At 39.0% G+C, this 26,569-nt stretch overlaps 1 protein-coding gene across 4 annotated transcripts in view; it reads right to left on the bottom strand.

The window, feature by feature from the left end:
- Positions 1-3,929: 3,929 nt before the first annotated feature.
- PICALM (phosphatidylinositol binding clathrin assembly protein) overlaps positions 3,930-26,569 on the bottom strand; it is a 72,922-nt gene continuing 50,282 nt past the window's right edge. Inside the window, exons 13-23 of one of the 4 annotated variants that reach the window (XM_071556727.1) lie at positions 24,560-24,709; positions 22,590-22,670; positions 19,927-20,034; positions 18,910-19,041; positions 18,794-18,824; positions 17,867-17,966; positions 16,427-16,450; positions 14,375-14,434; positions 12,270-12,374; positions 6,338-6,440; positions 3,930-5,389 (exon numbers count right to left, since the gene is read on the bottom strand). In XM_071556727.1, coding sequence (XP_071412828.1) covers positions 6,348-6,440; positions 12,270-12,374; positions 14,375-14,434; positions 16,427-16,450; positions 17,867-17,966; positions 18,794-18,824; positions 18,910-19,041; positions 19,927-20,034; positions 22,590-22,670; positions 24,560-24,709 — 884 coding nt within the window. In that variant the 3' untranslated portion in view covers positions 3,930-5,389; positions 6,338-6,347. The remainder of the gene's footprint in view (positions 5,390-6,337; positions 6,441-12,269; positions 12,375-14,374; positions 14,435-16,426; positions 16,451-17,866; positions 17,967-18,793; positions 18,825-18,909; positions 19,042-19,926; positions 20,035-22,589; positions 22,671-24,559; positions 24,710-26,569) is intronic. The other 3 variants (XM_071556697.1, XM_071556706.1, XM_071556717.1) reach the window with 3 other exon arrangements.

Raw genomic sequence — 26,569 nt, forward strand, 5'->3', positions numbered from 1 at the left:
CTTTCTGGTAGCACGGCCAGTGCTTCCAACCCCAACTTAAACAAGGGGAGTTCACTACTCCAGTTAGGACAAAACTTACAGGAGTCATCCTTACTTTCCCAGCATTATGAAATATCCTTTCTTTACTGTGTTTCTGTTGCATGAGACAAGTATAGGACACAAGAAAATGTTCATGTGTCCCCACAACTATAATCCAAGCAAAGCCTCAGTTGAGTTGGAGTTGTTTTTAACTATAACACAGCTCTAAGAAACTTGCACTTTCAATAGGAAGAAAAAAGGCAACAAGGATTCCTTGGAATTCAAAGTTTAAAAAAATACAAGCACCACTGAAGTTGCCCAGATATAAAAGCTATTTTAATAGAATTGAGGTCCATGACCTGGAACTGAGAAACATCAAACCACGGAATGCCTAAAAAGCACGGTGGGTTGGGGTGTGCTGACAGCCTGTATCCACTCCAGTGATGAAAGAAGCTGCTTACCTCAGCACACTGCTGGCTTGAACCCTCTCTAAGCACCTTTCCTGTAAGGTCAAGCAACCGGATTATATTGCTTTATAGTCTGGCTGTGCAAGTATGAGCTCCCACGAGCCAGAGCTGCAGGGAATGAGGGTTACTTCACTTTTGGTTTGCAGCCTCTGCTGCAGCTAGGTTATACAAGGGAATCTTTCCACAGGTTCAGACCTGCATGTTTCGGGAAAGGAGGGTAAGAGACTTGTTCTGCAGCATTTGTTCTTGTTCAGTTGCTTTCTGAGAGAGAAGTTATTAAACACTCTGCTTCTGTGGGCTAAAAAGAGTTTGCCAGAATAAGGTCAAGGCAGAAGCTAATGGACTGAAAAGTTACACTACTGTGACAAGCACAGAACAGAGAGTCTAATGGTGTTAGCATCTTAAGCCACTGATGTTTTGCAGCTGGATGTTCCTCTGAAAACAGACTTTCCCTTGGATTTTGGGTCCACTGTAAAAGTAAGGATGTTTTTTGTAATACTACACTTCAGAGCTCATGTTCTGCAGTCTCCCACAAACATCATGCTGTTTTAGGACACGGCCTGGTAACAAGATGCCAACAACTGTTCCCATATGTGGCCCACTGAACACCTCCACTGAGGCATGGAAAACTGGGATTTAACACAGTATTGGATCTTTTCCTCACTTTTAGCAATCAAAGGGAAGCAAGGAGCTAAAATTGTATCAAGAAGCTAAAACCGTATCAAATACTGCTTTTCTAAAGAAACAGTACTTGGGCTGTGGCTGGCACAAGGAAGTTCAGCATTACACCCTGAACAAGTTATGAAAATAAATCCGAGCCCCCAGCGCTCCCTGTGCACCGCAGCTGCCGGATATCCAAAGCACTATGTTTGCATCCAGCATGTTCTCTATACCATTATCGCCTTACACAACAGAAATCTAAGGAAGTTGGCTCTTTGTTCCAAGGCTTTTTGATCTTTGCCTCAGGAAATTTCATCATCAGAGAAGCAAGAAAAGAAATAAATATGTTTTCCTCACTCATAGACTGATGTTATCTCCAGCAGGCCATCTCCTGGGAGCAAAATGGATAAAGTATTACTCAACCTTCAGACACAAAAGGGTGCTGAGTGGGTGGCTGCAATGTTACACCTTGAGGGAAGCTGCTCAGGGTTCTCTCCTCCTCATTCTCCTCATCTAGCCAGGACGCAGCCGAGAGATCAGCCAAGTCCTTTCGCTCTCCAGTTTGAACATGGAAAACATCAGCAATTTTTCTCAAAGACTTTTTTGTTGGGCAAATTCAGTGGAAGATGTACTATCTTCTGCTTTCTCCACTGCAGTGTTTTAGCTCCAAAGGTCAAGTCAACAGTTGCCAACAGGCCAAGGAGAAAGATCTTCTCCAGTTCACATTGGTTTACATATGCTCCCATCAATGCTGCTTTTTCGTCTGTATTTGGCACATTTCTTCACTCCCCTCACATTACCTTGTCAATCTCCTGCTCCCATCAGCATTTACTATCCTTCTCAGTGTTTTTAGCACTTAATTCTCATTTCTCTGCCACAATCTTTATCTCAATTATGTCATGACTTTCTAGTTGCAATTCATTTATGTTGCTACAAAATTTGTGTCAGGCTCTGGAACAGGCCCTTTTTGTCTAATAAAAGATGGAGGGTTTCACCCTGTCCCTTCTTATTACTGAAGGGCTGTTTGGCAGCTGGCAACGTCTGTAACTTACTCCACTAGCCGGTGGAACGGACCCTCTGATATGTAAAGTCATGGAAAGACAGCTTTTAAACATGTCCTGAGGTACAGCTTGGTTTAGTTTGTGACTTTGAAACAAAGAACAGAGAGCAAAGGAATTTAGATCTGCCTGCATATGAAGATTCTACATTTGGGCTTTTAGAAAACACATTAAGTTAGGAATTATTCAGGTTCTTCTTCTGGCAAGAGTAATTGTCTCAACAGGTAAATCCAACTGGTTTAATTATATACTTCTCTGATTAAAGCAAAATAAATACTGTGGCTAGTCTGACACACCAGTTTCCTACAGAAACCTCTTAGAGGAACAACAGCCCTCGAACAAAGCACTGCAGCCTCTGCTTGCTAAGAGCAGGCAGCTTCCCTAGACACTTTGCTCCTCTAGATTAAACAGCCTTTGAACTCAATTCCGAAGACAATCAGGTTTTCACAACCCACTCATTATTGAAAAGGTCCAGTAATTCAAAAGAAGCACATCTGTGTGCTATGCTTTTTAAATTAATCTAAACTGAGTATTATTCCAGTGATACCTAAAGCAAACATACCTATTGTGAACAAAGTCAATGGGAAAGGAACACTCAGGAAAATTCTCAAGCCAGTTTGCCTCCATGGAGTAAACCAAAACATAAGGGTTATTAGCAAAGCCTTCCACAACAAAGTTTAACCTGCACAGCAGCCACGTTAAGGAACACAGAGCAACAATGAATGAGCAGTAAAGGCTAACAGGAATTTGCCATTCCTGGAGAAGAGGTGGTTTTGGGTGTTGGAAATCTTCTGGCACCATCATGATTTGCAATCTCAAGTCCAGAGACACAAAAATGAGGTCCATGGGGTCAAAGAGATCTAGGAACGCAAATCCATCCTCAGTCAAAAGCCTCAAAACAGACAAACCTCAATGCATAGAGCACCACAGACCTAAAAAGATGAGAACATTGGTGTCTGTTTTTATCATAACCTGGCACACCAAACTACAGAGGAGGAGGAAGGCCTACCCTCCCTTCATCCTTCACATAAGCTCTGGACTGTTTCAGAACAATCTGTACCCCGGCAGTTACTGATTTAGGCCACAGATGTGCACCTTTATTCCAGGTGACTGACAATTCACATTTTTTATATTCCGACTATAAGCAAAAAACTAAGTTGTTCTCTCAGGGCACAGTCCCACACAAAGCCTCAGCGGCAGGAAGACAAAGATTTAAGTAAACCATGTAGCAAACTCCCCAGATCTGTGTATTTGCATTATATACTCTAACAGGTTCAGGGCCTCTTTATTCATACTTTTAGAAAGAAATTTTAAGTCTGACTTGTACCAATCATTTTACGGTGTAGACCTTCAGGACAAGCCTCAGGTTGTTGTGAGGAGCAAAGTTCCACTTCCATCAACCCTCTCTGTGTCTAATTAGAGATGGTCTCCTCAAACCATTTTTAACTTTTACAGAATTACCTTCTGCTAGAAGATTAGGGAAGATACCTAAATAATTTTGGGGGTCATATTTATGCTTCTTGCTCAGTTATAAACAGTACAAGTTTATTGCCAAGAATATTTTGAAAAACTAGAAGATGGTAAAATACCATTTTAAGTCAGGAACAATGAGACAAGTTGTTACTGGGACTGAAGCCTCTACAATGGGAGCGCCAGGAAGGTGCTGATGGATCACGTCAGTCACAGGTTCATAGTGCTGCACTTCCTGCAATACAGTATGCACATATGAAACACATTTGGCATTTTATTAAGTAAACAAAGCAATTATCAGTGCACATTTTAAGCAGCAAAAAGAAAAGAAGCACCTCAGACTTTCATACCGTAACAAAAGTTCTGTGGAAGCTGCATTTTATTTGAAAATCCACCCATTTTTGCTAACATACATTTTAATATTTTAAACAAAAATAGAATCTGCAGAGACAATGCAGCAAGTATGCTCAATTCATGTACAGAATTGCTTTCATATCATTGACTATCCTTCTGAAGGCCCCACTCCAACCAAAAATTATGATGTATTTACAGAAAGCACCGATCAACAGTGCCACTTTAATTCTTTGTGAACTAAATACCCACTAGACACATGTCAGGAAACTACTTCCCCTTTACTTTTGAAAGGTACGTAATCATAAACATGGCACGAGCCAACTGAAAAGGCTTCCCCCCCGCCCCAACACACAACACCTTGATTTTATTTTTTTTACAGAAAAGAAGGAAAGTCTTAAAGTGAAAGCAATTCCTCACATTCATTTTGGAAAGGCCTTATAATGTCAAATGTAAAAATAATGACATGCCAAGCACGAAGCAATAAAGTTCCTTCCCAATGCACTAATGCTGAATTAAAAATGTAGTGCTTCTTCTAGTCAGTTAACTGTTCCCTTGCAAAATCCTAGGCACAGAATTGACTATAAGGATTAATGCATTTTACAGCTCTTCCCTAATTCCCATATATACTGAGAATTCATTAGATTCAGACCTTTAAAATATTTAGTGCTCTGTATGTCAGCTGAAAAGCATTCTGAATCAGATTCATTCTTTGTGGATAAAAATCAGACATACTGTATACATCCATACTCATTTTCATAAGGAGGATTTTTTGATACAATATTAATGTTAAATTGATAATCATAAATAAATACAAACAATAATACATAAGGAATGTCTACTGCAAACTGAATATATAATTTTTAAAAAAAGTTAATTTCCATTACTGCTGTGCCTACATTTGTGAGGACTGAAGAAAAGGTAACTGCAGAATTAAGAGTTAGGATTTGACCCTCCCCTGCCCAGAGTCTTGTTTTGAGTTACGGTAAAGGACACATCTCCACTCCAGACAGCATTTCCAAACACCAATTTCAATTTCCAGAATAAAGGCTTCTCTTCGTATGTTACCAGTTAAGGATATTATTAGAAGCTGAGAGTACTGATGTGTTAGTCACCAGGACAAAAAAACAGAACTTGGTCTTAATTCACGGCAATTCTTGGCTCTGTGTTGTGCACTGATGTCTTCTTATGGAGGTGTCCCAGCTTCCTTCATTGGTCTTCATCACTTCACTGCATTGCTTAATGGAAGAGGAGAGTTTGAGACACTGAAGTTCATTTTTTCCTGGAAGTGGGGGTTTACTGCTCAGCACATCTTCTAGGAAACATTCCTTTCTCTTCCATCTAACACAGTTACATAAATTGAATCTGGAAAGATGAAAAATCCTTGGGTTAGCATTCAACAGAAATAAGACTTCACTGTAAACTTGTTTTCTTCAAACATTTCCATTCTTCTGATGCCCAAGCTACCCCATGATCTAAAGTTTTGAATGGAAATAAAAAAAATTTACAAAATCAGGGCCAGGAAACAACCAAAAACCACCAGGATGCTTTTCCAATGACACCAGCCTTTGGGACACCTCTGTGATAACAATAAGAAAACCCCTCCTAGTTATCCATGCAATGTTGTCATCAGTGGCAGCGCAGCACAGACCAACACTGTTGTGAAGAGAACTCAAGGTCATTTCTCATGCTGAACCAGAGGAAGTGCACAAAGAAACACAGCTGCTGTGTGCAATAAGCCTAGTCTTTCCTTATAGTCTGAATTCTTGAATTTTTTCATGTTTTCGCTCATTTTAGTATTTAATTCCGACCTGCCTCTGACTGATAAAAAGAGCACAACTCCTCCAGTGCACACCTGTACCAAAACTGAACCCTCACACACGTGAACCGAGCACCTCGTCCTGCACGAAGCGAACTCTTTGGTCAGGCCATGTGGGCAAGCACAGTCTGCCAGCAGCAGTCAGGTCTTTGCTGCTAATCATGAACTCGTTCAACATTTCCTGATGAAATGGCGAATACCAGGCAGTACCAGTTCCTTCTCCCTAACTGCAGCAGTACCACATGAGCTGGCTCCTGCCATTCAGAAGGCAACTATCAAAATTCATTTCCAATGGACCGAAGCAAAAAACCTCAATCAGCCTTTAACCCCCTGCAATTAAATAAAGTTTCCAAGTCACTTCCACAATGCTTCCAACTCAACATGACTTATTTTTATTTCCTTCCGAAACAGTTCTAGCCATGTAAATGAAACTTGAATTAGAACTTTGTTTCATATCACAAATACCAGCATCTCCCCAGAATAATGGACAATACCTAAGTTGTTCTACAAGAAATCCTGGAGAGAGAGCTCTGCAAAGGGATCCTTTCCTGAGGCTCTGTGAGGACTCTGACTGGAAGGGCTGGATGCTGCAGACAGCTAGTAGGAAAGACGACAGAGAAAGGGAAAGAAAAAGAAAACAAGGTCTCAGAATGACAGAATATGAAAGCTGAACGTGTAATGAAAGGACAAGGGAAGGTTAAGAGGCAAACTTGGCAGAAATCAACTACTAAAACAAGGTGTTTGGTCATATGGAAAACAAAGCCTCTTCAATGGTTGGTGTAATGCAGAAACAAGCTGGACGTGACCCTCTAGAAAGGAAACACCAATGGTATTTGCCAAACAAGCAGATAATCTCACACTTTCACAGCAGCTTTCTTCAAAAGAAGATAAAAAACACACAGCCTGGCTTCTGTGAAAGAGGTTAGTTCTCTCCCTGCTTTACTGGGAAAACTACAGACTGGCAGGGAGAGATGAGGTTGGGATTTGGCCAGAGCATGGCAGCTTTCCACATGGTTTCTCCAGACAGAATAGCTCTCAGCATCTTTTCCTGTCAAAATAAGACACAAACAGAAAGAGACTGGAGAGCGGAGAATAGGTAATTCTCAACTTTGGACCTAGGAGGAGAACATGGGATATATTCTGTGGGTAGGGAAAAAAATAAGGAGAAAAGATTAGTTTGTCAGCTGCTGCTGTTTTAGGTAAGAACTGAAGACTGTGATGGACAGTCTATACACTCACAAAAATCACATCCTACAGCCACATATCTAAAGCACCACACTACAAACTCAGCCATATAAAGCACATAATTTAGAAGTGGGTAATACCGACATTCCAGCTGCTGCTGCTGGAAGGGACCGACAATTTGCAGGCTGTACTTGCGGGAAGATCTGCTGTTTGTTCATTTATTTTTCCTTCTTTGTTAGTACTTTCCCAGTTATAAATGGTGCTTTATTAAATTCTATTTGCCTTCCCCCAAGATAGAACATGCATGTTTTTGCAGTTACAAATAGAAGTCAGCATCCTCCAACTCAGGTTCCATCACTGGAACTGTTTGCTCAGAACCAAGTCACCAATCACCAGTATCTACTTGCACTCCATACCCACTGCAAAAATCACGGCATGAAGACCTACTTCCTTTGGAAATACTGGATGCCTGCCAACCTACACATGACAGGGAATGTGCTTATCAGAACTGCTTGCAGAAGGGCTCAGAGTGTAAATACTGCCACTGCATATTTCAGTTTTTCAAATGAATGTCTATTTTAGAAACCACATTAGGAGGAGTTCTTTTAGGATCAGCACACACTCGATCTGCATTGGAATCTTCAACTCCTCCCGAATTCCCACTCCCAATGGGGCAGTTGGATCCAGATCCCATAAACAAATCATGGAAGAATCATGAGAGAGAATGGAAAATGCTTGAGAAGCAGTTTCAGGATGTCAGAAGTTCCCTTCTTAAACCTGATTCTTCCCTTTGGAAAGCCATAGCCCAATACACCCCACCACTCTCCAAGATTTGAGCCAGACTAATAATATGGTCCAAGAGAGCCCTAAGTTCAGCAAGGCATGTGTGCTGCCACTGGATTTCAGGAGACATTCTTCCTCTTCATTGTCAAATGCCTTAAAGTCATGTTTTAAAAGTCCTGTTAAACTGAGTTGGCAAATCTCCAACTGATATTAAGTGCAAAATAAAGTCCCAGTTTGAAAGCAGTGTGGAAGACTGGTAGGTTAAGAGTCATTTGTGCAACATCAGCATGTAATCAGTAACAGGAAATTTCAGGAAGTCTGTTCAGGTTAAAATCTGGGGAAAAGACCTGACAATGCTACTATCTAGATGCCACAGTCAAATTCAGACAAGAAAGACACATCACCTTACTGTAAACATGTACTTCAACAAGATTCCTCTAACCAGTAAAAAGGTGGCCTAAAAAAAGGACGTGGAAAGTACAGTTAGGCCATTTCCTACATTGCACCTCTTACTGTTTATAAATGGATCTGAAACCCAGGATCTACCTTAGCAGTTTCTAAAGAGAAGCATTTAGAACAACAGTGCTGGCCATCAGTTTCTCTAGTGCTAATACACCTGGAACTACAGGTTTAGTGCCTTTACTGCCCAGTGCTTGTGTGATCTGAAGTGCAACACACTGTGCTGCTCAGACAGCTTAGTGTCACCTCCAACAGCAGTTGCCACTTCTCACTGCCTTCAACAAAGGCAAAACTCCTCTAAGTCACAGTAAGACCAAAGAATCCATACAGAAGTGAGTGCTGGGCTGACTCCCATCATTAGCTACATTCTGGTTTCTCATGAAACAAATCTGTCAAGTTGTTTTAGTATATATTTTAGGATTACCGTGCCAATGTGAGAATCTGAAAAGTCTACTTTCTGGCATAAGTCTGTCTTGAACTTCATATCCTGTTCTTATAGTCTCAAACATGCCACAAAACAAAACAAACCCAAACAAAAAAACCCAACACCCAACTGAAAAACAACCACAAAACCCACCTACCCACAAAACCAACTTGCTCATTTGCACATTTACCTGTTCTCCATCACCCAGGCAATCACTCCTCCTACTTGCCCTGTACAGTTCAGTGAGTTAACAACTGCAGTGTTACGATTCACACAGATGCTGGCAGTAGGCCAAGTAATTTATTTGTTCTATTTTAAATCCTAAACTTTTCACTAGGCAGCTGCTTTCCCTCCTAAGGCTATGTCATTCTGAGGCCACTCACGCTGGAACATGTGACACAAAGCACACCACTGATGTGTCATGACTGTACTGTTTCATACCAGCCCACACAACAACATTTGGGTGGAACACTCAAGCACTTCTCCTGCATGTTCTGACACTGGGCCCTTGCGATGGCAGCAACGTTTCAGCCACTGCACATCAGTCAGACCTGGCTTGTCTGAAATACTCTGCATTTGCTGTATTGTATCACATCTGCCATCCCTGTACTTGGACCACTGCTTCAGCCTGCCCCTTCCTCCAATATACACACACTCTCCAGCAAAAACGTACACAACTCCAAGCATTCTCACTGTACTGTGGAGCACAGTGTCAGAGTCTGCAGTGAGTACAGCCTCATATTTTATCATGATGAAAACTATTTTCTTTCTCAAGTGGGTAACAGTGACCCCAATGCAAGATAAGTGATTTCAAAGGTAAAAGGTACGTATCTTTCAAAATTATGTCTTCTGCACCTAGATTGTCAAAGAAGCAACTGTTCTACTTATCCCTAAAAACCAAACTACCCTTGCTTTTGACAGCAACAATTAGGAATAAATTTGTAAGCCTATACAAGAATACATGCAAAATAAGTATGTCTAGATATAGGAAAAATACATTTAGTTAGACAAATCCTTAAGAGTATCATGTTAGGAACAACATTGAGATGCTCATTTTCCCAGTCTATTTACAAAGTAGGAGGAGTTCCAAACACACTACAACTTGGCAATATAATTTTTTGGCAGCAACCTCATATCTGTCATCATGCTTTCAAGTACCTTCAGGTTTCTTTACTGTAGACAACAACCAAGATCTATCAGCAGACTACAGGTGATATAATCTGGCGCTTTAAAAGTAAATATGAAAACCAACTTACTTTTCAGCAATGATGACACTATAGACAAAACTATTATTAAAATAACAGTGTTTGGAGTGATCTATGTGGGCACTTTGAACTGTGTGCCTCTCAGATAACTTATTCATTAAGATTTATTTACTTCCCCCAAGAACATGTGTTCATTCTTTTTGTTTCTGTGGTGGTTTTTTTTGTTTGGTTTTTGTTTTGTTTTCCTATTTCTACTTCTTGCACAACTGGAGCATTAACTACACATGAAATGACAAATAGGCTCTCAGAAGAGCCTCAAGACTAAGCACACAGTAAGTACAGTTGAGAATAGTGTAACTCCCCTCTGTAACTATACATTAATAAATGCCACCTATGTCGTGTCTCCCATGCAGCCTTTGTTTCATTTAAGTTGTTATTCTGATGTCAGGCTTCTGAAAACTAAACACCTGCCAACAGCACAGACTGTGTGTCTCAGGGAAAACCTTTCTCGGTCATACAGCAAATGCTGATTCAAAGGGTCTGTTTTCTATCAAATTAATTCTTACAGGAGCTAAACATGTTGTCAAATTAGCAGAATAAATATAGCTCCACACACCTCACTTGTGACTAATTATTCTTTCTCCTGCTATGACAGCCAGCTGGGATTCAACCTAGGCCAAGCCCTGCAATGTCAAATGAAGCAGAAAGGCTCACTGAGCTATTCAGACCCACCTACCTGTTCATAACTGAATCAGGCAGGTAGGCAGATTTTTTTTTTAAGGATCATTTCAAAATTTGGTTATTTTGGACATAGAAAAAACTCTTACCCTTGAGGATCCTTTCATTTGGTCTCTATGCAAGAATTGTCATAAACATTGTTTTTTCTCTTGAAATAGTATAAAACCCATGTGAAAGATACTAAATCACTTAAGTGACAGTGAATGTGCAAAGCAGCTCTCAGAAATCCAAGAGAAATTCAACAGAGAACTGCATTTCTAGCTAAAGAAATCTAACTGCATCCCTTACAGATTAAAAAAAAAATCTACCCACAAGGCGGTGTTTTAAGGAAGCCAATGGCAGCATACAGCAGAGCCTTTCCTGTTAAAGGATCAGACTGAGGCACTGGAAAAGGCTTGAGACTCTTTTCCCTTCCAGCTTACTGCTGAATTCTTGTCCCTCCACATTCTAGTCCCGAACTCCACACATGAACCAATCTACACATAACTGAAGTTATATATGCATGCTGTCACCTATAGAAACAGAGCTCTTTATAGTAAGATCAAAATACAGGCACAATAGATTTCATTTTTGTAACAGAATCATGCTACAGAGGGTGAACTTTGAAAAAGAAGCATTTGATGGGTAAGTAAAATCACACTGCTAGTACTGGAGTTCCAGCTGAACTTGGCTCTGCATCTAACTACAACATCTTAATCTCAGAATTTTCTGAAAATAGTATGAAGGTGTTCAAGGCTGTTCATTGTAAAAAAGAAACAAAAACCAAACCCTTTCTTCAGATGGCTATTGGATCAAAAAGTGAGTTCAGATATAAGTACCCAGTGACAGAAGTTTGTAAAACAAACACTAGAAGGTACATATTTAACTCCAGCATTGATGAAATTAACATTCTTTAGAGTAGACCTTTGGCACACTCATCCCAGTACGTTAGGCAATGAATCCAGACACAACATATCCCGAGAAGCAGGTAAGCAGGTTATTTAAGGAACACTCCATTTAAGGTTACACTTAACAGGGAAAGGCCAGGTAGATCACTATTGCTATTGTATACCTTCACCATGCTGTAAATACTGTCTCCTGCAAAACCATGAATACAGAAACTGCTGCAGACTGCCACGGTTAAAACCAGATGAACATGCCATGTGCCTCCCGCAGGGGAGGTCAGGACCAACAACCAGGTGCTGGGTTGAGGCTTCCCCAAGTTTTGGAGCCATCTAATGCAACCATAGACATAAAAGGCTACACATGCTGTGATGGGCCCCTGCAAAATGCTGGAATACAAGCAGGCAGCTCACACTTAGTTACACATTCTGAGGTAAAGCAGCATAGAATTTGATTTTGGGGAAAAGGCCCATCTTCAGTAAAGAGCACAGACTTCAACTCTTCTTATCCTTTCGCTAAAGCATTGTCACATTCCTACAAAAACAATGCCTTAAAAAAACTACTCTCTTTGCTTCTGTAATATGAGCTTGCTGCTGCCAACCTCCAAACAAGCACCTAAGAAACAAGCCTTCCATGGACCACCGGGCTTGTGGAGTACATTTGTCCAATGTAAGGAAATATTAAAATACTTTTAAAGAAAGTGCTTCATGTGTAATTTATTTCCAGCACCAATCACTTGAATATACCCACCTGTGCTCCTGGTACAGGGCCAAAAGGGTTTGGTGGTCTCATGACTGGCTGACTGTATATTAAAGTTGGCTGTGTCATTACTGGTATGCCTCCCATCTGTGATGGCTGAAAAAAATCCACAAGCATCAAATCACACACAGAATTAATACTTTGAAAGCATTTAAGGAGAGAAAAGAAAATGGCAAATGGGTGAAAAGTCTTCACTATACGAGATATGCAATAATGTAAGATCTTTCTACAATATTCTGCAAATAAAGGTTACTAGAAAGGAACATTAGAGTCTTTCCAAGGAATTATCTCAATAACAACTGAGCCCATTCATTCTCTTGCGGCGAAGATCTGAAGTACTAAAACACTGATTCAAGCACAAGCATTTGTGCTGGACCTCCTGTTCCCAAACCCAAGGTCTGACAGCACTTCCCTCACTGCCTCTGAAAGCACAAGCCCAGTTTTACAGATAGAAATGCAGAGCTGATAGAGTTCAGAAAAACTGAAAACTGAGAACTGTACATGCAATTCAAGTTAAATCATTATGCAATGAAAGTCAAAGTGTTACTGGCACTTTAGCTGAGCCAAATTAAGAGTTCAACTTGTATTAATGGTCTTACAAGTCAGGTTACATTTAAAGCAGATAACCATCTCTGGCACTGCTTTTGGCACTCCCTTTGGGCTTGGATTGACAGCCAGCAGATATAAGAACAACTGCTGACCCAAGGAAGATAAAGGAACCAGCAGCCAGGCAATGCCCAGGCACGGCACTAGTGAAACTGCCTGTCCCAGCATGGCTGCACCAAGGGAAAAGCCTGCCACTTGGAAAAGGCCATCATCCTCACAACTATGGTCCCTAGTATTGCTTCTGGGGAAAACTAAACACAAGGGTAGTAAACGTGACAACATTTCAGAGATTCCCTGACAGATGTCCTGAGTAAGGGCCAGGACAGTTTCCAGGACGTGTTCCAGAGCCCACTGGTCATTCTGTAATGGCCTATCTCACCCACCTACTCAGATGTTGCAGGTGTATGAACAAGTACAAGCAACTCAGGGTAACAGAGCTGTGGCTCCTTAATTCCAGTTTTCATTTCACACTGGCATTTAAACCCCATGACAAAAGCTGCTTGACATAACCTGCAGGATTGCTTCCCATATACTATGGATATTACCCTCCCCAGCTGCTGAAATCAAAGTAACTATGAACATGCTGCTGGTACCAGCTGTGGATAGTCTGAATCCACACTACTGGTAGTTTAGACAAAAGACCCTCAAGAACACAGTTAGCCACTTCTGCAGTTCACTTACTGAGCATATACAAGTTATATGTCATTAAACTAATTTGGTTATATTATGAGACATTTAACTTATTTTCTTCCTCTAATCTGTGAGGCGGGTAATAGAATAACTGTCCTAATGAAGTTTTCTTGCCTTTTGCTCACCCAGCAAAGCTGTGCTGAATCAAAATCATACTAATAGAGGGGAGTAAAGGCATACAATTTCAGAAATATTTTAAAATTTGAGGCAATAACAAAAGTTTTCAGAGCAACAAGCAGCAAGGTTGGGTTTATGTCAAAAGCCTTCAGGTACTGGTGTGTCACTAAGATTGAAATCTCAACCAATGCCTCACCACATGGTAGTGTCACAAGCTTGTAGTTTTGTAGCATTAATCATTACACATACTTCATTCCAATCTCAACAGAAGGTATTTAAGAAAAGTTTCACTCCACCAATAAAACATTTCTGTTCTGAAAACAGCTATTACTCACATGATAAATGTATTTCTACACCAATAAAGTCCACCAAGAACAGACATTGCCTTAATTTTCATAGAATCCCAGAATGGCTTGGGGTTGGAAGGGACCGTAAAGATATCTAGCTCCACTTTAAAAGGTTTACCAAAACAAGTGAGGTAAGGAGGGGCAGAGTTAATTTTAGACAAACACCACTGAAGCAGCTCAGAAAAACAGAACTTAATGATTTGATGAAGAATAAATCGATGAGAGCTGAAATTGAGTCTTCAGCAAAATAGTTCAGAAAAATTACTGCTACCAAACTATAAGCAATCAAATGATATACAGTATCTGATTGTTTCCAGTTGTAGAAATTCCACTCACCATCATGTAGCCCATCATTCCTGTTGGCGTTGTGGCAGGATATGCCACTACAGGAGGTGCCTGGTGTGAAAAACAGTGGTGAACTGAGAGGAGAAGAGGTCAACTGTGTACTGGTAAGACATTGCTCTATAATGATCAACTGCAGCACTGAGCTTATGAACATAGCAAAGAATAAATAGGATTTGCAGCCTGGTGTTAAGAGGATATCCTAATGAATTCAGATGGAATACAATACCTAAGCTAAAGTTTCTAGGCCATCTTGGCAAATCTGTACGCATTTGGTTTTAACCTATTAGGATTCTGTCTGTCTGAACTAAACTGCAAACTATTATTCTCTCAGCATCCTGTTTAGAGAACACAGTACAGGACACAGAGAAGTCTGAAAGTAAATATTCATGAAGCAGAAGTGGTTTTTTTAATCCCATGAAGTATATATTTAAGTATCAGAAGCAATGGTACACAAGGAGTCTTAAGAGACAATTTTAAAGACTGAAGGACCAAATCACCATTGCTTCTGCTGACACTACAGGAATTCTCTTCTCCTTAGCCAGGATGTACATGCTATGGGGATTATCCCATCATGCTTCCATATAAATTAGACTTTAACAGGAATATCTAGATTCCATTGCTTCTCCCCTACCCGCTTCACACCATGAATTTGAACAGACTGCAGTAGTTGGAAGGCATGTTTCTACTACCCTTATGTACTTACTATACTTCTTATGAAGATACAATTGCTGTCAACAGACAAAATCTGGGGTGAAGTTTTTTAAACAGCTTGGCAACGTAGAAAAACAGCTGATAACTCTTAAAAAGATGGATATAGAAAGACAGTTCTTCACCTCCTGTGTTCTTTGCTCTACAGTTCATTACTCACTTTCTAAATTAGTATTAACTCTTACAAGGACAAAAAAGTTGTGGCCTTGTTTTTGGTTTTTTTTTCAGATTCTAAACCTGTGCTTATAAATACTCATATAACTTGCTGTCTATCCGCTTCACCTCCTGTTAGTCTCTTAGATAAAACACTCTAATTCTCATGCTATTACTGTGGGGATTTCTGTGTATGACAAAACAAACACCATAAGCATTTCTTGGTATAGACATCATTGATACTGAAAAGAGGGAAATGATAAAATATCAATCATACTGATTAATTAAAGCAGAAAAATTATATAACCAAAAATAGGCTATCAGGGAAGCTGCTCCTGAATTCAGTTCTAAGGTATCAGCTGCTTTTTCTTATAGAGTAGAGCCAGTGCAACTGGCATTTCAACTGCCTTCAAAAATGATAAAAAATCATCTACAGACAGTGTACTATCCATGTATTTCACATAGTGGACAAAGCTATCCTGAAAATTATTCTTTTTTTATTTGTGTACACACACTTATACAAACATGCTGAATAATTTTTTTTTGAGTGCTCAAGTATAGACCTACCATCCTTTAGTTACAGAGTTACCCTGCAATAAAAACAGAATACAGGGAAAGACCAATATCACTGTTGACATAAAGAAAAAAGTCCTTTGAAGTGAAAGTCTATGTTCCTCAGACACCAAGCACAGGTTGCTTGCCCTTTGTAAACTATCTGCATGAATTTTCTTTTTTCACATGAGCATTAATAACATATTGGTCTCTCCCCACTTCATAAATAAATCAATCAAGATCTACCATAAATGTGGATCAAGTGCCAAGTATAACAGAAGCCTGTGAGGTTTCATGCAGTTATTCAAACACAATATTTTTATCTTCATTCAGAATTCACCAAGTGCATTAAAGGCAGCACAGACACACACCCCAGCTCTCTGGCAGCAGACGGTACAGTTTAAAGCAAGGAAAAATAATCTTGGTGTTTCCCATGCCATCATTCGAGTCAAGAGCCTGCACACCACCTATGAAGTTCATGTATGCTAGGAGAAGCTCAATTTTTGGCACACCAAAGATTTTAAAATGAGAAATGTGTAAATAGCGAGGAGGTTATGAGATTCTGCAACAGCAGTGGTTAATATCAGCATGCCAGTCGATTGCAAAAAGGCTGTGGGTTGTTTCACTTACGTATTGTGGAAAATGCATGCCATTCTGTATTTCCCAGGGAGAACAATTACATAATGCAATAACACTGGATTAGAAGCAAATACTTACACAACAGAATATACACAGATAGCATTTTAGTTCGCAAATACATTGAATGTTTACCCCAACACATTCTTGTAATTCAAGTCATTTACTGAGACAACACACACCTGTGATACTGTCAGTGTTATTAGGTTTGACATTGGTTTGCATAGTCCATTTATTTGGTATATGCCTTTTTTCAAAAACTTTCAAAAGCATATTTATTTAGCAAGCAGCAGCAACTCCACAATAAATAGACTAGCAGAGGAAAACAAAGCTGGTTTTTCCCCTTACATTATTTCTGTTTCATCAAGGTTTTTATGTTAATAGAACAGTTTCACAGGAAGAGAAGTGTCTCAACAGTATCTCTAAATAATAAAAGCTGTTAAGTGTAATGACTTATCACAAGAAGATGTATATACAAGACATGAGTTATTAAACAGATTCAAGCACACAGGTAAACTCAAACCACCAGTCATTAAAGCAGCTGAGTAGTTACAGTTTCTTCAATATCTACACACCCTCCAGTAAGATCCACAAACACTTCTCTCTATATAAATGTAGTGAGTTGATAGGGCACACCTGGTAGGGAAGAGGTGGCAGATACAGGGAGACAAGTTCTCTCTTTCCAAATCCACAACCCTGCAGCATTACTACACTGAGGATTCAACCTCCAGCTAGAGTCAGATGCAATACATCCTTGGGGGCAGTTTGCTACCTGTTCTGTCCATGCACAGTTCTCCAAGTCATTGGTGAAAGGGCGAGTAGGATTCACTTGCAAAAATGTTCTGTGAGCATTGTGAAAACTACTTCTGTAAGTCTTAATTATGTAATGAAGAGCCCTTGTACTACCCCAAAATCCTTGCCAATACTAACTGCTACAACAAGCATATAGTTGATGGCCAATGCTGACATGGATTAAAAACAACTGCACACACCAGGGCAGGAAAGCAGTAGTTATGTACATTAAGAAAGCTGTAGTCCACATCACTGCACAGGCACCTCTGCAAGTATCAAGTGGGGCCAGTTCTTACCCCCAAAGCAAGCCCAGTTGTAATGTACACACATGTGATGTATCAATGCACCCCTTGTCTGCTCACTCCATGCACTTGAAAAGTCCATTGAGTGAAACACAAAGGCCACTACCTTGCCATGAGAGAGGCTGTTCAAACACTACTGAAGTTTATGCTAAACCTGCACATCACAAACTTTTTACTAGTATCACACAGCCAAAAAAGCCAAATCCAAGCAGTATACATCTTCAGTTTTCTATTACCTTTCTACTGCAACTATAGATCACTTTCCAATTCATCCATTATACATTACCCTGCATATCTAAGTTGCAGGGAACTCACTAACTTAAAATGAGTATTTGCTTACCAACGTTGGAGCGTTCCACGCAGTTGTAGGTGCAATCTTGGGTTGCCAGTTGGAACCACCTGTTAGTTTCTTTTCACCTGGCTGAGTCCAGTTTACATCACTTCAAATAAATTTTTTTAAGAATTGTTAGAAAACATTGGACTTTCTTAACAAAACTTCCTCAGGTAAACACCATTTCCACTTGGGAATAAGGCTTCTTTTATTAATGAAGCTCATTTCACAAAGGAGTTGACAAAAAGTCCCATGACAATACATTTTGGTTTGGAAAGAAGTTCAACATGAGCCTCATCAGCTGTACTTAATCTCAGTCAAGTTCCCCAGAATAGGCAAGAATAAGGCAAGTGTGTCTGACTTCCCTTTGAGTCCAAATAGTTTAGTTAGGAGCAACTGTGTATTAGATTTCTGAATGATTTCAGAGTTAGCACAGATGGTCCCAATAAGCCTGAAATTTGCTAATCACATTTCTCAACTGTGCTGCTAGAGCAGATGTTCACTACTTTTGAATATAAACACCCTGCTTCAAAATTCACTTGTCTAAAGGTCAACCTCAAGATGAAGGTTGTAGTTTCACAATCATTAATACAGCTCCGCACACAGACAGATCATGCAAAGTTGTTTAAGGTGTGCTATGATTACCTACAACAACTAGAAAGACACATTTTGATGAACTCATTTCTTCAATACAGATAAAGTCTGAAAGGAATCAGAGACAGGACACCATGCCTAGGGCTATCACTGTCACTACCACTCAGTCTATAGTTGTCTTCCAACAGCTCTCAACAATTCGTTATCCCCTGTATGAGAAGTACAATCCCACACATGCTCTGAAAGTCAGCATGTTGTTATGCACAGGTTTCAAGGCCTACATTCATAACAATTCACTATCATGAAAATCAAAATGCTCAGCTTCCAATTAAGCATACTCACTTTTTAGTAGTTCCATTTCCAATGCCCAAATCTGTCACAAAGGAGCAAAAGAGACTAGTGAAATTCTATTAATGTAAAAGAATTAAGTATTTACATGTTAGTGGTTCCATACTTACTGCCTACAAGATTGGCTAAAGATGAATCCAGATCATCGGACACCAATTTATTAGGTGGTACTTTGGCAACTGGAAGACTCTGGTTTTGAGAGGCCACTGTTGGTTTTAGGAGACCACCTAGTTCATCAAAGCCTTGGAATGAGAAACATAAGTGATTTGAATCACAGGCCTCCCACAAAGCCATGACATTCAATTAAACAGACAGCAAGGTCAACACAATGGCTACAAAACAAAATTTAAGCTAGTGATGCTACTCTATAAAAGGACAAAACTTATCATGCCTTTTGATAAAGGAGATATTTACTAAGAAAACGAGATTTCACTTCAGTAGTTTGATCTATGTTACATCAATTTTAATGAATGGACTCCTAATGACCATAAACCAATAAAAACATAAAACAAAATTAAAAAGAAAAAGATGTAAAGTATTTCAATCTTGCTTACAAAAACATGTATTTTTTTTTAGCAAATCACTGGTTTACAAAAAACCAAGAAACTGATGTCAAGAGTCCAATATCAAGACAGAAAATATTTGCTTTTCAGATGCTCAAAAGCAAGAGCCCTATGACTGGAATCCAAATTAACTGCCTATGTTTGGATAACTGATCATTTTCTGAAGTAATCTTAATGTCAAAAGAACAGGCAAAGAAGTGTCAAAAACCATGTTGCACAGATACATAAAATGAAGATGTCACTTTACCTCTTCCAACCATACACACATACAGATTTAATTTCAGCTGACAGCATGTAAAAATGAAAGCTGTTCACTGTGTGAAGTTTTAACATGCAAAATATTTAAGTGAAGGAAGCCAGTGTAAACATACCAGCAGGGTGCACGTAGAAATAGTGTGTAAGGAAAAATTACTTGATTAATGCTGTTATTGACCTTTTAAAGTCAGCTTTCTTCAGCTGAAACTCTGTCACAGCAGTGTAAGTAAATACAGGATTAAGAGATTTATACCTCAAGAACAAAATAAGTTAAAGGACATGCATCATCTATTTTAGCAAGTCTCTTACCACCAGAATCTGGGACAACATTAGAAGATTTGTTTCCAAACACAGACTCAAAGTCAACATTAAGGCCAGCTGATGGCTGTGGTTGAGCAACAGGAGATGGAGTGAACCCTGTGGGGAAAAAAGAGAAGCTGAATGTTTTTATACAGCATTTCCCACAAATCCACCTTTATGCAAGACAAGACAAATAAATACATAGATTATTTCAGTACTGCAGAAAGACTCACAATACCTCAAAGTTCAGACTACACCTGGACACTGAGCAATTTATTTGGTTCTTTATTTGAAGTTTTTGAGACAAGGAAAAGTTTTGTCTCCAAAGGTGGACAGATGGGCCATAGAAGACACAGCCCTGCAACTCCTAAATCTCTGACTATTGACATTTTCCTTAGTCTTTTCCCAAATGCTTACAGTAAAACTACAGAGGAAATAATCACCATAATTCTCTCCAGGAAAAGAAGCTGGCTAAGTACAGAATCTGTTTCAAGATTATCTGCCTAAAGATTATTCCCTCCATGTTTTACATTAGTGGAGCAGTTCACTTGGATACAACTGGAGTAAACAAGGTACCTGACCAGTAACACCTTTGACTAGATGCTCTATAATACTAATAATTTTCCAAGAGCTTACTTAGATATTTTTGGACACGTTTTGCAGTTGACCACGTTTTTCAGTTAAATTTCTAGAAATTGTGGCAAGATGTGAGGAGTTTTAGACAAGTTTCAACTCCTGTTTCTGTCTGAACTTAATCAATGCCTCCTATGTATCTGTAGTGTTCTACATATAAACAACTTTTTCAACACTGAAAATTTATTGCAGTATGAAGCACTACATATGATGTTCAGCAGCATTAAGTTGATAGTTTAGTAATACCAAAGGGAATATTGATTTGTTTCGAGAATTATTCAATGTTGTATGTGATCACACACAAATACATGCATGTACATGACCTTGATAGTCAGCCAATGACAGAAGGAATTATTACTTTGTATGAAAAGTACCAAGAAGAAAAGAAAAAGCCATCTTAAAAACTCTTCAGCTTTAAAACCTCTTCTGGTTTCTAAGAAAAACATGATGATGCAGAGAAATAAATAAAAGGATCTCAAATACTTCAGCAGTAAAACACTGCAGTGGGTAGAAATAACTGACAAAACCACTTGAATTTAGCTTGCTATGAAAGCACCTCATTTCAATCTTACTGTTTTCCTGAAATAAGTCACATTTCACCTAAAAATTAGTATCTAAAGGATGCTATCCTTGAGCAGAAACCTCACAGAAAAAACCCCAAATTTGCATTACCTGTTCCTTTCTGTCTGTCTTAAAGGAACATAAAACTCCTAACTCAAAAGCATCTATCAGTAAGAATTTAGACAACATAATTTTCATTAAAAACAAATCAAAGTAAAACAGCATACAACAAAACATGGGAAGCAGTAATGTGGGAAAAGGTGGGGAGTAAATAATCAACTAATCAAAACAAGTATCTTTATGACATGTACCCCATCAAGTTGTAACAAGCCATTTCAGAGACTGTGAACTGCAGATAGAAATTCCTTTGATGGGATGTTCTGCAAATCTAAAAACTGTGCCTATACTAATAGAATAGCTCACAGCCTTAACTGAACCACGCTGAGTTTCCTGCTCTCATGTTTTAGAAGTTTCAAGCTCTACAAAGCTAATGAGATGAGACCAGCTCTAAGACAGAACAACACACAGGACTCCTTTCAATCAGCCTCTGAAAAGGATCAAATCCTGCTCCTGGTATCAGCCACCAGCCCAGGGCATTTTGCTTAACATGGATGTTTTGAGAGGTGCAAAGGTCAGTATTTTTAATGTAGTTCCTTTGAGAGAATAAACAGGCAAGACAGGACAGAAACTAACTATCCTGCTTTTGGGATACAGAACAGATTCATCAGTAGTACTTAATCTTGGGTTAAATGACTTTAGCTTATTTCCATTCAAAGACACTAAACTAAAATGTGACTTTATCGGGCGTTTAAGATCTAACCCTCTATAAACCATTTACTGAAGGTATTCCTAAATCTTGCATTTCAGCAATGTTAATGTATCTTGTTCAACCTGGTTTATACAGATTATCACCTGTCACAGTTCACAACCTGTCTAGCAACTGTTGGGACAGTGCCCAGAACAAGCATCAGTAGGGGGACACTACAGACGTTACACAGCTGCACAAATGATTTTTTAATTTGATTTATTAATTTAATGCAGCAGATACATATTTCTCCTGTTCTGTTGCGAAGCTTAGCAATAGTTTAGTGCACTTTTTAACAGTAATGTATCAACAAAACTGCCATAAGCGGAATGAACATCCCAATACTTTAATCTTGAAAACAATGAGGTACATCAAGATGACAAGATACTCATAAACATGCATGTCTTTTGTGTGGTATGTGGCAACATGAAAACTACAAGAGATCCTGAAATGGGGAAATATTTATTTCATGTTTAGACTAAGTAAGTCTTCGTTTAGCAGAAACTAAAAAAATACATACCATTCGTGACCACACACCTGGCACAAGCACAGGAATAATAGTTGGAGCCGCTACAACACCACACTTCTGTAGCCAATAACATACCTACTAGTTCTAGGCAGGCAACACATTCAAACTTCTGTGTCTGTGGCAGGGCTGTACCCCATTACCTACCTCCAAATAGACCAGCTACAGAAGAAGGCTCATTGCGGAAATGAGAAGCGCTAGGGTAAGCTTGAGGACCACAAAAAGAATCTGATAAGGCGTATCACACAAGAGAGAAAGCAATGAAAGGAGAAGAGGGAGAGTTACAGAAAGAGAATCAAGATATACTCTTTATCTGCTATTCAAAACTATAATTTCAGGTCAGTCTATAAATCACATATAGTCTAATAACACAGAACCAATGGAATGAAATCAGTACACATCAGACATACAGTAAGAAACAAGTTCACACACTCCATAACACAAAAGGGGAAAGCACAGTTTCAAAGTAACAGCTATATTAGGATGAAAACTTTTTTTTTCCAACTAAATGCCATGTTTTACACTCTTGGAAGAGATTAGTGTAAAAGTTTCAAGGCATTTTTCTTATACCTGAAGTATAAGGATACAGCCCAATAGTGGATTCATATTTGGTTGCCACAAAGGGATTTACTTGAGTAAATGGATTGTAATGATCTAAAGAACCAGAGAGAGTTATTTTAAATCCACATTCACATTATTGTAGCACCTTGATTGTGCTACAACAGCTAAAACTGCATTTGCATTTCACATATCAATCTGCCAGGAGGCCACCATTTGGTTCTAGATATATCCTTAGACCATGAGACACTGGAAAAGGATGCAATATTATCAATGCCATCCACATCCAGTGACTTCAGGGCTGTCATGTGATACATACTGCTCAGACCAGCCAGTACCACAAAACCCCACCATGCTCCTTGAACACAGCCTCGTAATGCTGCAACTCTTTGTATGACTGCAGGACAAATTATACAGAGGAAACTCACCTGACTAAATAACCACCCTACTAAAAAAACAGCTATATTTCAAATAATCATTCCACATTCACATGAACCATGCAAATTTTATTGGAAGCATGGAAAAGACACATTAGAAGCATAGGGCATATTATTCCACAGTAGTACTAACTTTAAAGTATTTGTATACTACTGCCTAAGTTAACTAACGCTCCACAGGAACTGTGGAAAGAAGTTCACAGATAGAATTCCTCAGCTTGATCTTACTTGCTTTCTCTTTCCACTAAAGGCAGACAAGCTAGGAAACTAGTTAGCTAACATGACAAAGTAGAGGTGGTATTAATATCTCTAAAGGCACCCCTTTGTTTTATCTCTGTCAACAAGTACCAGAGGTATAAAAAAATCTTTCTCGTAAGAGGCTGGATTTTTCTTTGATCAATTCTAGTAGGGTTCAACCAGCATAAAAACAGCTTATGGTGTACAACTGTCTTTAAATCTAGCTTTGCTTATCAGAACTGACATGTAATTAACTGATTTTTATTCTATGAAAGCTGACTGAATTCTCCATACTGAAAGGTAAGCAAATTACTATACAGCTGCATCAACACAAATGTTAGGAGGATTCCTAATGAGACAGCCATGCTGAACCACCTCTGAAGATGATAAAGGTTATTAATAGGTGAGTTATTACTTTATTGCCTTGCAGGGAAACAGTCTGAGTAGTTCATGCACCAAAATGTACATGGCTCTATCAGCTTTGTTAATGACTTGGGGAAAAACATCCACTACCAAAAAAAACCCCCAAAACCAAAACCAACAACAAAAAAACCCCAACACCCAACTAAGCTCCTTTGTCTAAAATGTAGTATTTTACATTCCAATTCCCCAAGTATATGAGACTTTTGTAAAACTGCACTCGAGCAACTGCTTTAACTATAACTAAGTTTCTTTACATAGGGGTAGAATCCCATCAAGGAAGCCAAGCAAGGATTATAACACCATTTTCATGGCACAGCTACTAAATCAAATTCTAACATAGCACAAAACCAGCCCCAAATGACCAGTTTTTAGTTTCTGAAAGGCCCCAAAAATATGCTTTAGAAACTAAAATAATGTTAAATTTTTTAGGAAATAGGAAATTAGTTTAAAATGGTACTTTACCAACAAACATTTCATGTGTGGGTGTCCTACTGGTGAAAGTAGATACATCAGAAGACACAGACAGATGAGCAGCATCGTTAGTTTTTGTAAGGAAAGGATTTAGGTTTGGAATGGCATCATCAACACTATCAACAGTAGCAGAAAAAGGATCTGTTCAATTCCAAAGAGCAAGAGAAAGAAGAAAAGGGAGATGGATTTAGTTACATGCTGCTTCCCAGGTACAGAAGAGCAGTTAAGAAGAGTCCAGGAGGTATAGTCTTCTCCTGACACCTCTAAGCTCAGGATGATCTACCTAATTGTTGAATTTTCAAATTGTCCAGAATTACCTATTCTCTACTCAAGAAAAATACTGCAGATATTAGCCACAGATTTCCTTTTTTTTTTTTTAAATTAACAACACCTTGGTCTTATAAACTGTTTCTTCCTGAGTGTGTTTTATACTGAAAATGAGTACATTATTCCTCTTTAAACACAATCCCTTTTAGTTTCTCTCAGTCATGCCCTGACACTTGCAACTAAGTCTCTGCAGCAGAGGTTGCATGTCAGCACAACAGAATCCCAGGCACTATGCGAGGATTTGATGCAATACCATTGTCAGGACAGCCTAAACTCCAACAAAAACAACTGAACTGTACTTTTTCTTCTTCAACTGTGTTTATGAATTTTTCTCTTACTGAGCATCATGAAATTTTCAAGAGCTACGAATATACCAAGGACATAAGCAATTTCTTTACTACTTAGGGCACTGGGAGCAATAAGCTTGTGGATATGCCATTAAACTCCAAGCAAGAAAAAGCCTATTCTGCTTTGAGGGACAACAGCCAAAGAGTTGTCACATCAGGAAAAAGTTCCTTACTAAAAAACTGCCCAACTTTACTGGGAATGAAGAAAACATGGATCTACACAAATGACTTCTCAAGACATACAGGAGAGTTTCCAGGTTTCCTGAGCATGAATGCAATTGCCAAGCTAAAATACTCCTATACTTCAGGATCCAACAGACAAACAGGACAGGAAAGGCAGCTACAATAGGTGTTGACAGAAAGAGCTGTGGTTTAGCTGTCTGGTTTCAAAGCCCACGAATCCTTGATTGAAAACTCAAGAACACACTGGGTGACACGCACAAGCCTTGCATCTAGCCCTATTTGTTTTATCCCAGTGCCTTGAACTGCAACTTACTCTATTAGGCAAAGCCACTACAGAGAGAAGTCTGAATAGTAATTAGAGGATTGATTTCTTAAGTAATTCGGTTCCTGGCCACTTCTTTTTTTTTTTTTTAAACCTGCTTAGATTACAAAGTTATCTACAGCTCTTTTAAATATTACTGTGCTGTGTGCAGCATCTTCAAAGTGTAAGTTATTTTCTCTCCCTGAATCTGACCTCCTCATTCTTAGCTATAAATCCCACATGTCTTGATAACATCTTCAGTAGTAGGCAAATCCTAAAGAAAACAGATTTTTGAAACTATAACTGCATTATTCTTTGCAGGCTCAGTGCATGCTTTGATTTTCTGCAAGCTCAAGGCATCTTATTAGGTAAGACCTGACTTCTCTCCCATATTGCCTGGCCACGTTGCAAGAATAAGAAATGTACCTTAAAAGACCTTTTTCTAAATTTTTCAAAATGATAGACTGAATAAAGGATAAGCAGAATAAGCTAATTTAGTATTTGTAATATATAACAGCAATACAAAACTTTCTATTGTCTTACATATGTTTTGTATGGTGGACATGCCAATCAGCCAGTCCCACCTTAAACTGAGCCCTGGCTTTCACGTACTCCTTAGAACTGTTGTCTGCTTTGAATGCTATTCTAAAAGTTGCAAAATAAACAGATCTGACAATAATCCCTTGGTCAGCTCCTCCTTGTTTTTTCTGTTGCTGCTTCACATTCTTCTGATTCTATTGGTTCTCCTTTTAATTGAAAAAAACCCAAACACATAGGTCAAAACATTCACTTCCACACTGGTACATTTGTTTTGCTTCTGAAGATTTGGTATAAATTGGTAAC

This window comes from Pithys albifrons, chromosome 1, assembly GCF_047495875.1.
Source record: "Pithys albifrons albifrons isolate INPA30051 chromosome 1, PitAlb_v1, whole genome shotgun sequence".
Classification (NCBI taxonomy): Eukaryota; Metazoa; Chordata; class Aves; order Passeriformes; family Thamnophilidae; genus Pithys; species Pithys albifrons.